Source organism: Ursus americanus, chromosome X (assembly GCF_024610735.1).
Source record: "Ursus americanus isolate L20-20 chromosome X, mUrsAme1.1.p, whole genome shotgun sequence".
Taxonomy (NCBI): Eukaryota; Metazoa; Chordata; class Mammalia; order Carnivora; family Ursidae; genus Ursus; species Ursus americanus.
In genome coordinates, this window is record NC_142164.1 from 15,534,896 (window position 1) to 15,551,055 (window position 16,160).

General features: G+C 48.0%; 1 protein-coding gene across 1 annotated transcript; it reads left to right on the forward strand.

Annotated features, from left to right (window-relative positions):
* Positions 1–335: 335 nt before the first annotated feature.
* On the forward strand, positions 336–10,016 carry LOC148106832 (cancer/testis antigen family 45 member A8-like). Its single transcript, XM_087859716.1, has 6 exons — positions 336–341; positions 1,552–1,767; positions 6,961–7,141; positions 8,778–8,900; positions 9,274–9,367; positions 9,743–10,016. The coding sequence occupies exons 1-6, from the start codon at positions 336–338 to the stop codon at positions 9,840–9,842; spliced, it is 720 nt and encodes a 239-aa protein (XP_087715842.1). The 3' UTR covers positions 9,843–10,016.
* The last annotated feature ends 6,144 nt before the right edge of the window (positions 10,017–16,160 follow it).

Below are 16,160 nucleotides of genomic sequence, written 5' to 3' on the forward strand. Positions count from 1 at the left end.
TCGTACCTCAATACTCAGCGCTGGTGATGTTTGTTTATAGAGATCCAGATGTATCTTCCTGCATCTCACGTTGATTCTGTGGGTGTTAAGCATGGTCTGGTACCTATCCAGCTCAACTCAGAAGACCAGCTAAAAAGGGGACCCCTACTCCCCTGCCATCTTAACTCTCAGCCTGGGGGAACTTTTGAAGCCACTGAATTTGCATAATTTGTTACACAAAATTAAGAACCAATAACATTCTCTGAATCTACACCCACGTCCTCATGTGCATGTCAAGGAACCAGTTGGCTAGAGAAGCAGTCTAGGAGGCCTGGTTTACAGGTAGTTTTCACAATATGCGGGTACTGCATATGCTAGATACTTTCCAGAACAAAAAGGAAAGCAATATAAATAATTTACAGTCAGATGCAGTGGATATAAAACTTATTTAAAATGTAGCTTGCAAGAGGAGGAACTTCTGCATTGGTGGAGGAAGGGCCTGTGAAAATCCACTCTAGCACACAGGCAATGAGAACACAGGCAAATCAGATTACGGTGAGCAATCCTGTCTTGCTTTCATTTTATGTGCAAGTAATACTTCATATGTTTCTCCCCCAAGAATAACCTATAAAGCAGATTTCTGTAGAGAAATTTTTACCAAATGCGATTAATTTTTCCTCAGGATTATGATGATCAAATAATCCGCCTCTACTTCTGTTAACACAGTAATCCAGTATTTGATTGATCCACTCTCAGCTTCAAACCGAAACCTTTCGCTGATATGTAAAAAATATTCTGGTTCCTAGAAATCTTAAGAGTGGCTTGATCTCACAACCTTGAGATCATGACCTGAGCTGAAATTAAGAGTTGGATGCTTAACCCACTGGGCCACTCAGGTGCTCCACAAATAAGGTGTTTTTTTTTTTTAAGTAGTTCCCTGTTTCCTAAAGTTCATGTATTTTATATATATAAATTCATTACTCTAATATTTATTAATCATCTCCTATGTAGAGAGCCTTGAGTGCTCAGTTGTACAAAGAAGTGTAATCCTGAATGAAATAAACTTACAATTTGAAACGAAAAAAAAAAAGTATTTTCATGTGGCGTGTGTGACCGAGTTCTGCCTGTAGGGGGCACCGGAGAAGTGCCGGGGGGAAAGCTAGCTTCCTGGTTCTGGGCAGCTGGCACAGTGGAGTGGGGTGGGGGGGGGCATTAGGCTTCTCCAGCACCAGCCTCCTTACCTCGCACAGCTTCTCGGGGGGTCAGGCTGCTGCAGGACAGTGTGGCCAGCATCACAACATGGCCTGCAGCGGCCCTTACACCTACCTCACCGGGGACAGTAATAATAGATGAGCCTTCTGGTCAGACACTTCCCTGTGCACACCCCCCAGACCCCCTAGGGGGCGTATATCCAGCAACTCCCAGGGGAACATTTCCAGAACGTTCTACCTGAGAGGCGCCACAAATTGACTGCCACTGTGTGAGTTGCTTCCAGGCTCCGGGAACAAGGTCAGGATTTCAACCCTGCGAGTGCAGATTCTTCTCCCTGGGGACTCTCTCTGTGCCCTGCAGGTGCCTCTCCCTTGGCTGCGGTGTCTTCCTGGGGAATCTTCCTCGGTCTGTGGAGACACGTGGTTGGGTTCTGATCTCAGCACAGGGCGAGGCATTTTCGGGGCGGCTTATCTCTGCCATGTTGGAGAGGAATCTGTCCTTGGTGGTGTCTCTGAGTTCCGTGAGGGATGTTCTTTGTGTAATTCTCTCCCGGCTGGTTCAGGGACGCATCTTTGGGTGCTATCTTAGTCCTAAGCGGGGCGGAGGAGGTCTGGGGCGTAGCAGGGATTCGCGGTTTCAGTGGGGGGTGTGGAGGCACAGGGGGTGTTTCCTGGCTCTCATTTTAAGCTTTGTGAGGGGGATGTTTCCTCGGGTGCATCGCCTCAGCCGTGGGATTCCTCTCCCTGCGGGCTTCTGCCTCAGCCTGTGAGACACTCTCCTTGGGGGTTAGCTCGGCACGAGGGCGCACTTTGCCTTGGGTCCTCTGTCTCAGCCATGCTGGGGCTGGGCTTTCGTGCTGTTCTGCTGGTCCCTGGTGGGGACTTTTAGTCCCGTGGAGACTTTCATGGGTGCTCCGTCCCTTCCAATGGGGGTGCTGTTCCTCCGATGCTTCAAGACGAGAGGGAAACTCTCCCAGGGGGGGCTCTGTGTGAGCCGAGGGGCAGGGGGAGAACTTCACCGTGGGCGCCTTCTCAGCACTGGGCGTTTGGGCTCTTTCTGGAAGCTCCCTCTGAGGTCTGGGGAGCTGAGACTCTTCCTCAGGGTCCATCTCTGCCAGCAGGGGGATTGTGCCTTGAGAGCTCTCTCAGCCCTGGGTGAGGAGGGTTCCTTGGGCACTTCCCCTCCCTGATGTAGGGGGGGCTACTCTTTCCTGGCTGCTGACTCAGCTGTGGCTGGGGAGCATTTTGGGGGCTCTGGCTCTGCCTCAAGGGGTGGATTGTCCCTAGTGTGTTCTGTCTCAGCCTTTGTGGTGAGGTCGTAGTTGGCTGCTCTAATGCACTGTGGGGTGGCCTGTTCTTACTTGGATGCTCAGCCTGGGGTGGAGTCATTTTCCTTGATTTCTGTATGTCAGTCTTGCAGGGGTTCTATTTCTAACCTTTTATGTGTGACCTTGGTCATCAAGGTGGGAATCTGGTGCTGACAATGTGTGAGAGTTGGTTGCATTCTATATTCACGAACACTTGCTATATAAGGAGTCTTTAATCTCAGTCACCCTGGTGGGTGTGCAGGGATCTTTCATTATGACTAAATATGAATTTTGTACTGAATAATGTGGTTTATTGGCCATTCATATATGTCTTTTATGAAGAGCCTTTCCAGGACTTTTACCCACATGTTATTGAGATATTTGTATTTTTAAAATTGATTTGTAGTTCAACATATATTCATTCTTACACATATTTAAATATATAATTTTGTGTGTCTTTTGCTGATCTTTTTTTTTTTTGGTCACACTCTTTTTTTTCTAAAAGAGAGAGAGTGTGGACACACGAGTGGGGGAGGAGGAGTGGTAGGGGGACAGAGGGAATCTCCATTAGGCTTCCAGCCCAGTGTGAGCCCAATATGGGGCTTGATCTCACCACCCTGAGATCATAACCTGAGCTGAAATCAAAAGTCAGATGCTTAACCAATTGGGCCATACAGGTGCCCCATGTCTCTCTCTCTGTTTTTAATTTTCATTTATTTATTAGAGGTAGAATCCAGGCACACGTGAGAGAGAGAGAGAGCGACAGAGAGCACGAGCAGGAGAGAGAGGCAGATGGAGAAGCAGCCTCCCCAGTGAGTAGAGAGCCAAATGCTGGGCTCCATGCCGGGATCCTGGGACCATGACCTGAGCCGAAAGCAAACATTAACCAGTTTAGCCACTCAGATGCCCTGTATGTCACTTTCATAATAGAAGTGTCTTTCTGATGAAAAGAAGTTCTCGGTTTAATTAAGTCTAATCATTCTATTCTTCATGGTCAGGGCTTTCATTGTTTTCAAAAGCTTTGCCTACTCTAAAGCCACGAAGGTGATATCCCAAGTTTCCTTCTAGAACTCCTGTTCACCGGAGATCAAATTGTATGGATGGGAAGGGGATCAGAGCAGAGGTGCAGTTCCCCGTAGGGAGCAGGTGGACTTACTGAAAGGACCACAAAGGCTTGCAGGTCCCCGTGTCAGCCATATAGCACCTGCTGATTCCAGATGTATGTCTCGACTCTGTCCTGTGGCACTGGAGTATCCGCCCACTGTTGCTCCAACACCACAGAGCTGTCACTGCCCCTCCGTCGCGGTACGTCTGCTGTCTGGCAGTGCATGCCTTCCAACCTGCTGCTTTTGCTTAAACGTGGTCTCAGCTGTTCTAGGCCCTTTGATATCCACATACTGTTTACTGTCCGCTCTTGTACTTCCCCGAAAAGTAACAGGATGGGTTCATTTAAATTTTAAATAAATATTTACTTATATGTTAAATATGATGCGATACTTTTTCTGGGAAGAAATGACAATAATGACGTAATGAGTGTTCCAATCCACATGGTATGTATTTCTCTCCATTTACTGAGGCCTTTCATTTCTGTCCATGAGGATTATATTTCACGTGTCGTGCTCAGCACACCTGTTGCTAGGTTTATCCTATGGGTTTCTTTTTTTTTAAGATTTTTTATTTTTAATTAATCTCTATACCCAATGTGGGGCTCGAACATACAACCCCAAGATCGACAGTCCCACCGTCCACTGACTGAACCAGCCAGGTGCCCCTTGATGTTCTTGACACTGCTCTAATGGTATTCGAAATATCTTTTTCTAACTGGTTTGTTATTACACAGAAATACACGTGTTTTTGATTCTTGCTGTTTATCCAGTAGCTTGACGCTTGTACACTTATTAATTCTCAGGATTTTAATTCCTTTTGGATATTCTATGTACAAAAACATGTCAACTATGAACAATTACAACCTCACTTCTCCTCCGGTATGTTCTTGAAAACACAACGGACAGCCTTGTCTTCTGTCACCATTAAATACGGCACTTGTGTACATTTTTGGGGCGGGAGAGGTATCTTTTCTTAGGTTCAAGAAGTTGCCTTTCACCTGAGTTGCTGATGATTTTTACCGTGAATAGGTATCCAACGTCAACCCGTTTATGAAAGCGGCCCTGTGTCTTTTTTCTGGTTTTTGCTGTTTATGTAGCGCATTTCACTGATGAATTTTCCAGGGTGAACCCAGTCTTCCTTCCAGCAAGACACATGACCTTTGGATTTTTATGTCCTGTTTAATTTCACTTGCTAACCAATTGTGTTGTGTGTCTATATTCAGGAGAGAGATATTGTTCTTTCGTTTTCTTTCTTGCAGTGTTTTTGGTAGATGTTGGTAACATGTTTATCTTGGCCTCATAAAATGAGCAGGGAACTCACACCCTTTCTCCTCTGTTCCAAAAGAGTTTGTGTAAGTCTGGTCTTATTTGCCTCGTGAATGTTTGAAGGACTCGTCAGGAAAGCCTTCAGGATTGAAAGGCTCGTCATTTGGTGCTAAACGTCGTACCCCATACAGGAGCCTTCAGATTTTCTGTTTCTTCTTGGTGAGTTTTGGAATGTTTCATTGTTCTAGAAAAGAGTCTATTTCATCTGTTTCCAAATTTGCTATAAAGTCAGTCTGGGTGTTCCCGCTGTCTGTCACAGAGCTCTTCTCTGGATGCAGGGCTCGCTCTCCTGCTTGGTGGCTAGTATTTTTTATCTGAGGCTGTATTGTCGTCAATAATCGTGCCAAGGAGCCGTCTCAGTCTGTGCAGGCTGCCATAGCAACATGCCAGAAACTGGGAAGATGACAGGGACAGAAATGTGTGGCCCAGGGCTGTGGAGGCCGGGATACCAGGACCAGGCTGCCGGCACCAGGGTGATCTAGGGAAGGTCTGCGGCCTTTTTCAAGCCAGGCACCGTTGCTCTGCCCTCAGTGGTGCGAGGGCTCGGGCTCTCTCTGCAGCCCCCTTTCTGTAGCACTGATCCGATTCGGGAGTGGGCCACCGTTTGGACCTCGGCACCTGCCAAGGGACCCTAATATCTCCTAATACCAGCTCCCCTGGGGGGTTGGATTTCAAGGCATGGTTGTGGGAGACACAAGTGTCAGAACACAGCATAGCGCTCACTCTACTTTCCTGGGATCTATTGTAGTCTTTTCACACCTTCCTCCATGGACAGACCTCATTCATTTGCAGCAATGTTTCTTCTCTAACAAAACGTAAAGCTGTAAGTTTTCCTCTCTGTTTGTCATTCCACGTGTGTCGCACAGAATCGGTCATGTGATGTTCTCCTAGAGTTCACTAATAAGTATTGATTTAGAGTATGTTGTACAGTTTTGAAGGACCTTTTGTTGTGTTGCTAAGAAGTACTTCTTTGATTTCATTTTCTTTAGAGAACATGGTGTGCATGAAATTAAGGATTGGGGTTTATTGGCAGGGTTGCCAGTGTTTGCCTGCTCGAGAAGAAATGATATTCTGATGACTGAATGCAGGACTCTGTGTGAGGCCATGATCAAGCCTATTGAGGGTGGTATCTTTCAATCTATGCATTTGCTATCTGGGGGCTGAGCCCACCAAACTGGCACATTCTGAATGGTGCCCCGGAGAGCAAAATGATTGCTGGAGGTGGACATGTGCACAAAAGGATTCCACCCTGCAAACCTTAGGACGTCTTCTGGGAGCGCTAGGGAAGGATGTAACTGCATTCTCCTGCTACACAGGACTTGAGTAGCACGTAACTGAGGAGCCTGGCAGCCACTTTGCAATCATGAGGAGGAGCCAGAACTGGGATGAAGTGGCTTCTAAGAAGCAGAAGAGAACCTGGGGAAGGGAGCCAACGTTTGGTCATATTATTCATACAGGATTCAGCTCATTTGATGCTAATGTCCACTTAGCTGTTGGTTTCTTGTATCATTTTAGCTAAACACAGGAGAGGTTTCTGCTCCTGTGATTGAAAGCAACCTATGCAAATTGTGTTCACCATGGCAAGTAATAGAGCAAAGACAAGATGCATTTGGAAATAGCAGAAATTGTACCAGCCGGCAACGACCACTTTTCACAATCACTATGCCCATAGCCTGACATCTTCTCTTAAAAAGGCAATATTCTTATGAGATTTGGATCTTAGTGTGAAGAACGTCCATTTGCCAGCTCTTCCCCACGGTGCCCAGACTCCACTTTTAACAATTAAGAGACTGCAGAGCAGCTGTGAGAGGGAGAAGGGCTCTCTCTGCACTTCTGCAGGCGGGTACCATGGAGGGTGCCAGGCGGGAAGCCCTTCTCCCTTGAGGTCATGTATCCCTTTGGGTAAATACCTAGTACTGCAAATGCTGGTTCATGACGTAGTTCTAGTTTCACTTTCTGAGAAACTGCCATACTGTTTCGGAAGGGTTGCAGTTTTCTCATTAATGGGACATGTTTCTTGTTGCTCCTCAGGAAGCGATGAGTGAGAAAGGAGAGGAGTCTGCTGTTGGGCCCAAAAGCCAAGTGAAAAGTCCTGGGAAATCCATCACTCCATCTCCGATTAAGAAAAGGCTGAGCATGCGGCTGCTGTCAGTGGAGGAGGAAGGAGAGGGACCATCCCACACCGGGGGCTCAGCCGTGTCCATGGAAGACGGTGAGAATGCCAGGCCTCCCCTCCCCTCCGTGACCTGAGCCAGGGTAGCCTGGCCTCTGGCTCCTCCACGCCACGGGAGCAGTTCCCATCAAGGTCACTGGCTTTTGGTGACGCTGCCTTAATTTCTCAGCCACGCTGGACCAGGTGGTCACTCTGTCCTTCATGGAAACATTGCTGGCTTCCCCACCACTTGACTCTACTGGTTTCTTCATAGAAAGATACACCCTCATTCTCCTCTCTGTCCTTCCTTCTCTCCCCCTAACACCGTCATCATTCCAGAGTCCCACCATTACACTGTCCCTCATCGCACACCGCCTCGGGATTGAGCAAGCTGCTCGCCTGGCTTCTGAGCTCGCATCCTGCTTTTCCACTTGACCCCATACAGCTCATGGGTTCCCGTGAACTGAGAGTGACTGTGGCCACACAGAAATCAGACCATTACATGCATATGGTCATCAACTCCCCTGAGTGCTCAGAACAGAGTCTGAGCTCCCGACACTGGTCTCCATGCCCTGAATGACCTGGCCGTGCCATCTTCTCCTGCCATCATGTGTCCTCTCTGTGACCTTCTTGTTCTCTCTCCCTCTGAACTGTGCTCCATGGCCCCGGCTCGTCCCCTCCTAGGGATCCTGCCCTGTCCTCCCGGCAGCTAGAACTCCTCCTCTGCGTGTGCACAGGCCGCCTCTGTCTCCTGCTCCCGGCTCTGCCCAGGGGTCACCTCCTCAGAGGGCCCTGCCTGACCACACCGTCATGGAGGCTTCCCTCCTGCTCTCACTCACAACCCTGCTTCCTTCCTTCCTCACATGAATTCAAACCCTGTTATCACCTTAGTTCATTGCACATTTACCTGCTGACATCCACAGAGGTTATACATTCCAAAAGGAGAGGGTTTCTTCTGTCTGGTTCATGGCTGATCCCCACTGTTGGCTTGATGCTTGGCACAGAGGATGAGTGAATGAAGTAGACGTGTCCAACTGGGAGTGCCAATATTCATTTTGAGACAAAACCCAGATGACAAAGATCCATTTGCTGACTGGGATTTCTGGTGATGGAGTGCCAATATCAGGCATCCTGACATCAAGTGACACCTTCAGCTTGCCACTTCGTAGAGTGCATCCAGGGAACATGAAGTCACGAGTGCCAGGGCTCTGTGAATGTTTGCTAATTGGTTACACTGTCCACGTCTATCTCTGAGGGTATATGTAGTGTCAGGAATAGAAGAGCTGCCTTGCTGTATTATCATTCCTGAGGTCAGAATTTCAGGTCTGATACAATTATCTGGTATATTCACCTGCTATGAAATGAAAATTTTAGAGACTGTGGAGCACATGGATGTGTGTGGGGGGGGTCGCTGAAATGCACGTCATTGCAGCTCCTCGGTCAGTTAGGTTTCCGGGTGCACCTGTCGTTCACATTACCCACGGGGAGGGAAGGGAAGGTGGTCTATCCCCACCTGCTGGCTTCTGGTCAACATCTGTTCCTCCCGAGCTTATGAATATGGCAGGAGACGGTATTCCACACGGTAAGTTGGATTGTTTGTCTCAGGACTTGACCAGCGTCAGCAAGGGTGGGCTGATTCACAAAGCTGGTGGTCATGCCCTGGTGGGAAGAATCATCGCCAGCTGTCTCTCTGCAGATGACCTCAAGGTCACAGCAACGTCTGTGTCTGGAGATATGCCAGATCAACTGCCCATTCCGGTGAAAATCAATACGGAAATCAAAGAGCAATTAAAGATGGAAATTCGACAGCTTGGAGGAAGTAAGTAGAATAAGCACTTCTGTCCATGAAACCACAGGAAGTCTCCCATTCTATGATTCAGACTAGATTCAACCAACCTCTTGAGGCTCATCCTTTGCCAGAATTGGATTTTCACAATTAGAATGGCTCCTCTTTATTTTGACTGAAATGTCCCCATACACCTTTTTGTCCTGTTCTCTTGTATTTCTTAAGTGGTTACTGTGTACCAGATTCCACTGGTGGCTGTGTCCGGATGTCTGAATGTAAGCATGGAAAGCACAGGTTCTCTGTAACGTTCTAGCCCTTGAATGATGGCTGAGACTCCAAGACTGACTTCTACCTCCTCTTTGTACTTTAGAGATGTTGAAGGTTTTTTTTCTCTACATATCCCCAGAATATGAAAGAATCTCCAAATTGCTTGAAGGGGTGGAAGGACCTCCAGAAGTGCAGAAAAATTTTGTTGTGTACGCCATGAAGGAAGCGGCAAGGTGAGTGTGGGAGGAACTGTGCAGTATGTTTCCCGGTGGGGCCAGTGCGCTGCTGGGTGAGGGGTGGGGTCGGGCCTGCCTGGCGTTTCTCAAACCCTGGTCCTCACTCACAGTTCACGTTGTCTCCAGTTATTTAGATTGATAGTATTTGAGTCTCTCCTTCTTCCAAGCTTGAAGAGCCTTCTGTTCACACCCGAGTTTGAGGTGGACCTTGACCCTGAACTGGCCCTCTGAATTTGCTGGATTGTCCCTTGCCTTGCAGATGTGTTTTCTGTTCTCTTTTAAATTGATCTTCTTTTTGCATTTCTACAGAGCCTCCTGCATCATAGATCCTTTGGATATCCTTTGGTTAATGACTTGTTTCTCTATTTTCAGATTTAAAAGGCAAGACTTAGTAAGTCGCCTTGGGAATTTACTAGAAAAAATAGAATATGAGGAGTTTCTCAACAAAGATGAAGACTCCCAAGTCTTCTAATCCTATTACCGCAGTGATCATTGAGAAAGCATAACCAGTTGGCCATCCTGGAATGCTACCGGAAATTGTTGATGCCTCCGAGCACAAGTTAGCTAAAAAATTGTCTTCTGGAGGCTATGAAATACCATTGAAACTTTAATGTTATAAATTCCTGTTAGTAAAGTTTGATTTGGCAATGCATTTAAAAGGATAATTTGTTGTTCGTTTGTTTGTTTTCCCCTGAAGAGGGGGAATGTCGTTAAGGCATGGGTTGACACTATATCCTAGCTCCTCAGCAGGTCACAGGCCTGTCGCTGGTATTTATAGCATCTTCTACACTAGCAATTTCTTTCTTTTAATTTTACATTTTAAGTAATCTCTACACCCAACATGGGGCTCGAACTTAGAACCCCGAGATCAAGAGTGTTGTGATCCACTGACCGAGCCAGCCTGCACCCCATACACTCTCCATTTCTTTTCCTTTTGCCTGAGACAGCGCCTCCGCTGGTCATAAGGCTTGGCCTGAGAGGATGACTCACACCTTCCTTACCAGTGGACCTGACCATTAGCTGTCCTGCCTCAACCGAGTTGTTTTAATTTTCCTTTGACTTTAATCACAACCATGAGCGTGCTTAGAAAAACCCACACATCGTGGACATAGTCCTCCTCAGGGTCTCGTGTCGTTGCAGCCCTGTGTCCTTACCAGTCGGGTCCCATCTCCCCACACTGTGCAGGAACCCCATGTTTGCCTGATGACTGAGGGAGAGGAGCACTCCGGCCTGAACTCTTGGCAGTGTCTGTTTCCATTTCAATGGAGTCATTGTTAGGGCTCTTGTGGAAAGCCTTTCTCCTTTGGAAAAAGACCTCCAGTGCAGAGAAGCCTAACGTTGTGGGGACAAGAAGCAAAAGTTGGCTACTGAATACATAAGAATAATAGTGAGAGGAGCCCCTCTCATTGCCATCCCTTCATTAATAAAGATGTGAGTCATTGGCTATGGGAGAGAGAGCTCAATATACTTGCTAATGAGGTAGAGGATTGACATCCTCTAAATTATATTACCCCAGCCGCTCAAGGTACGGCTGCCAAGTTAGAACCAGAACTTTGACTTTAAAAGATTATTCCAGGCCTTTTTTGAAATTGTCACTTTAGGATGTTGAGGTAGATAATAAACCTACTGAATTCCATAAGCTCAGCCAAAGAGGGACAGCAAAGCTCAGACAATTAGGGACAGTCCCAGCCCAGCCAATGAGGGGCATGCACAGCTTAGCCATTCAGCGATAGTCCACAGTCAAGCCTATGAGGGACAGCCACACCCAAGCCTATGGGGGACAGTCAAGCTCAGCCAATGAGGGACAGTCATAGCCCAGCCAATGAGCGACAGTCAAGGTCAGCCAAAGAGAGACAGCCACACCAAATTTAATGAGGGACAGTCACAGCTCAGCTAATGAGGGACAATCGCAACTCAGCCAATGAGGGACGTTTAGAGCTTAGCCATCGAGAGAGTGTTCTAGCCCATGCAATGAGACTGTCACAGCTCATGCAGTAATGGAAAGTCACAGCTTAGCCAATAATGGCAAGTCACAGCTCAGCCAATGAGGGACAGTCAAACTGAGGCAGTGATGGACAGTCAGAAGCCAGCCCATGGGGGACATTCACAGCTTGGACAATGAGAGAGATTCGTAGCCTATCCAATGAGAGACAGTCAAGCTCAGCCAATGAGGGACAGCCACAGTTCAGCCAATTTGGGACAGTGAGAATTCAGCCAATGAGGGAGAGTCAGAGCCCACCCAATAGGGACATTTACAGCTTAGCCAATGAGAGACTGTCACAGCTTAGCCAATAATGGAAAGTCACAGCTCAGCCAGTGAGGGATAGTCAAATGTGAGCCAATGAAGGACAGTCAGAAACCAGCCAATGAGGGACATTCACAGCTTAGACAATGAGAGAGAGTCATAGCCCAGCCAATGAGGGACAGTCATAATTCAGCCAAGGACAGAAGGTCAGAGCCCAGCCAGTGAAGGACATTCACAGCTTAGACAATGAGAGAGAGTCATAGCGCAGCCAATGATGGACAGTCACAGCCCAGCCAATGATGGATTGACTGTCGTAATTGGCTGGGCTGTGATTGTTCCTCACTGGCTGAGCTGTGACTGTCCCTCAATGGCTCAGTATTGACTGGCCTTCGTTGGCTGAGCTGTGACAGTCTCTCATTGGATGGGCTACACTGCTCTCTCATTGGCTAAGCTGCAAATGTCCCTTATTGCGTGGGCTCTGACTCTCCCTCATTGGCTAAATTCTGACTGTCCCTCATTGGCTGAGCTGTGACTGTCCCTCTTTGGCTGATCTTGACTGTTCCTCATTGAGCCGGCTGTGACTGTGCCTCTTTGCGTGAACTTGACTATCCCTCCTGTGCTTGGTTATACTGTCCCTCATTGGCTGAGGTTTTACTGTCCCTCATTTGCTGAGCTGTGACTGTCCATCAGTGGCTGAGCTGTGACAGTCTCTCATTGGCTGCAGTATGATGCTCTCTCATTGGCTAAGTGGTGAATGTCCCACATGAGCTATGTTCTGACTGTCCCTCACTGGCTGGACTGTGACTGTCCCTCATTGGCTGAGCTGTAACTGTCCATCTTTGGCTGAGCTGGACTGTTCCAGGATGGGCTGTGAATGTCCCTCATATGCTGGGCTGTGACTGTCACTTGGTGGTTAATCTATGACTGTCCCTCATGGGATGAGCTGTGACTGTCCCTCATTAGCTGGTCTCTGTCCATCATTGGCTCAGTTTTGATGTCCCTCATTGGCTGAGCTATCAGTTTTCATTATTGGCTGAGCTGTGACAGGTTCTCATTGGCTGGGCTATAATGCTTTCTCATTAGCCAGGCTGTAAATGTCCCTTATAGGCTGGGTTCTGACTGTCCCTCAATGGCTGAATGTGACTGTCCCTTATTGACTGGCCTTGACTGTCCTTCATTGGATAGGCTGTGACTGTCCATCAGTGGCTGAGTTTGACTGTCCCTCATTATCTTGGGTGTGACTCTCACTCATTGGCTGGCTTTGACTATCGCTCATTGGCTGAGCTTGACTGTCCCTCATTGGCTGGGCTGTGACTGTCCCTCATTGGCTGAGGTGTGATTGTCCATCACTGGCTGAGCTGTGACAGTCTCTCATTCGCTGGGCTGTGCCTGTCTCTCATAGTCTAGGCTGTGAATGTCCCTCATTTGCTGGTCTCTGACTGTCAGTCATTGGCTGAAGTGTGACTGTCCCTCATTGTTTGGGCTGTGGCTATCCTTCATTGGCAGGGCTATGACTGTTCCACATTGGCTGAGCTCTAACTGCCCCTCTTTGGCTGAGCTTTGCTGTTCCTGGATGGGCTGTGACTGTTCCTCATACACTGAGATGTGACTATCTCTCAATGGTCAAGCCATGACTGCCCCTCATTTACTGAGCTGTGACTGTCCGTCATTGGCTGCACTGTGGCTGTCCATCATTGGCTGAGCTCTGAAAGTCTCTCATTGGCTAGGGGGTATGACTCTCTCTCACCGTCTAAGCTGTGACTATCCTTCACATGGTGGGCTCTGACAGTGTCATTAGCTGTGCTGTGACTTTCCCTCATTGGCTGAGCTCTTACTCTCCCTCTTTGCCTGAATTTGACTGTCCCTCACTTGCTGGGTCATGACTGTCCCTCCTTGGCTGAGCTGTGACTGTCCATCATTGGCTGAGCTGTGACAGTCTCTCATTGGCTGCTCTATTACTCTCTCATTGACTAAGCTGTGACTGTCCCTCATTGGCTGAGCTTGACTGTCCCTGGTAACTTGGGTGTGGCTGTCCCTCATTGGCTGGGCCATGACTATCACTCATTGGCTGGGCTGTGACTGTCCCTCATTGGCTGGGTTGTGACTGTCCCTCATTGACTGGGCTGTGACGTTCCGTTATTGGCTAAGCTGTGACAGTCTCTCATTGGCTGGGCCATGCCGCTCTCTCACTGGATAAGCTATAAATGTCCCTTATTGCGTGGGCTCTGATGCTCCCTCATTGGCTGAATTCTGACTGTCCTTCATTGGCTGAATTGTGACAGTCTCTCATTGGCTGGGCTATGACTCTCATTGTGTAAGCTGTGAATGTCCCTCATTGGCTGGTCTTTGTCCATCATTGGCTTAGTTTTGACTGTCCCTCATTGGCTGAGCTGTGACAGTCCATTATTGCCTGAGCTGTGACAGTCTCTCATTAGCTGGGCTATAACGATGTCTCATTGGCTAAGCTGTAAATATCCCTCAATGGCTGGGCTCTGGCTGTCCCTCAGTGGTTGAGCTCTAACTGTCCCTCATTGGCTGAGCTGTGGTGTGCATCATTGGCTGAATTGTAACAGTCTTTCATTGGTTGGGTATGACCCTCCGTCCTTGTATAAGCAATGAATTTCCCTCATTGGCTGGTCTCTGACTGTCTAGCATTGGCTCAGTTTTGACTGTCCCTCATTGACTGAGCTGTGACTTTCCATTATTGCCTGAGCTGTGACAATCTCTCATTGGCAGGGCTATAAGGATGTCTCAATGGCTAAGCTGTAAATGTCCCTCATTGGCTGTGTCTGACTGTCCCTCATTGGCTGGGCTGTGACTATCCATTATTGGCTAAATTGTGACAGTTTCTCATTGGTGGCTTGTAATGCTCTCTCATCAGCTAAGCTGTAAATGTCCCTCATTGGCTGAATTCTGACTGTCCATCCTTTTCTGAGCTGTGATTGTCCCTCATTGGCTGAGCTGTGACTGTCCTTCATTAAATTGGGTGTGGCTGTCTCTCATTTGCTGACCTTGACAATCGCTCTTTGACTGCCCTGTTACTGTCCCTCATTGCCTGAGGTTGACTGTCCCTCATTCGCTGGGCTGTGACTGTCCCTCATTGGCTGAGCTGACTGTCCCCCACGGGCTTGGGTGTGGGTGTCTCTCATAGGCTTGGCTGTGACTATAGTTGAGTATCGTTGAATGGCTATGTTGTGAATGCCCCTCATTGGCTGGGCTGTGACTGTTCATATAATCTGAGCTTTGCTGTCCCTCATTGGTGGAGCTTGACTGTCCCTCATTGACTGGGCTGTGACTGTCCCTCATTGTCTGAACTGTTACTGTCCCTCTTTGGCTGATCTTGACTGTTCCACATTGACTGGGCTGTGACCATCCCTAATTGTACGAGTGTGACTATCCCTTAAATGATGGGCTGTGCCTATTTCTCATTGGCTTGGTTGTGACTGCTCTTCATTGGCTGAGCTGGGACTGTAACTCATTTGCTGATCATGACTGTCCTTCAGCTTGGGTGTGGCTGTCCCTCATGGCCTAGGTGTGACTATCCCTCATTGGCTGAGCTGTGAGAATTCTCATTGGCTGTGATACGACTCTCTATCAGTGTCTAAGCTGTGAATGTCCCTCACTGGTTGGGCTCTGCCTGTCCATCATTGGCTGAATTGTGGCTGTCTTTCATTGGCTGAACCATGACTGTCTCTTGTTGCCTAAGCTTACTGTCCCTGATTGGCCTGGCTATGACTATCCCTCATTGTTTGAGCTGTGACTATCCCTTAATGAATGGACTGTGCCTGTCTCTCTTTGGCTTGCGTGTGAGTCTCCCTCATTGCCTGACTGCGACTGTCTCTCATTGGCTGAGGTTGACTTGTTTTCCTTGGCTGGGCTGTGACTATCCCTCATTGGCTAAGTTATGACTGTCCCTCATTGGCTAAACTTGACTGTCCTTAATTGGCTAAGCTGGGACTGTCCATAATAGGCTGAGTTGTGATGATCCATCACTGGCTTAGCTGTGACAGTCTGTCATTGCCTGCGCTTTGACTCTCTCTCATTATCTACACTGTGAATGTCCATCATTGGCTGGGTTTTGTCTGTCATTGGCTGAATTGTGACTGACCCTCACTTTCTGAGCTTGAGTGTTCCTCATTAGATTGGGTGTGCGGTCCCTCATTGGCTGGGCTGTGACTATTGCTGATTGGCTGGGCATGTGACTGTCACCCTTTGATTTCTGTCATTGGCTGGGCTGTGACTCTTTCTCACTGGCTGAGCTTTGACATTTCCTTATTCGATGGGCTGTGCCTGTCCCTCATTGTTTCTGCTGCTGCTGGGGCATGGAGGAAAATCGTTCTTCCTCCGGCTAGGTTAGTAAAGCAGTAGCTCAAGTAGTATGGCCTTTCATGATTCTTCTCTTCCTGTTGGAATCACAATTGGCCACAAAGGTTTGGGTGTGAGAGCAACCGTTCTGGACTTTTGTCCCCAACTTAGTGAAATTTCCCTATATTATTTTTCATAAAGTGCATGACAAGACTGCATGTCATCTTCAGTACAGCACGA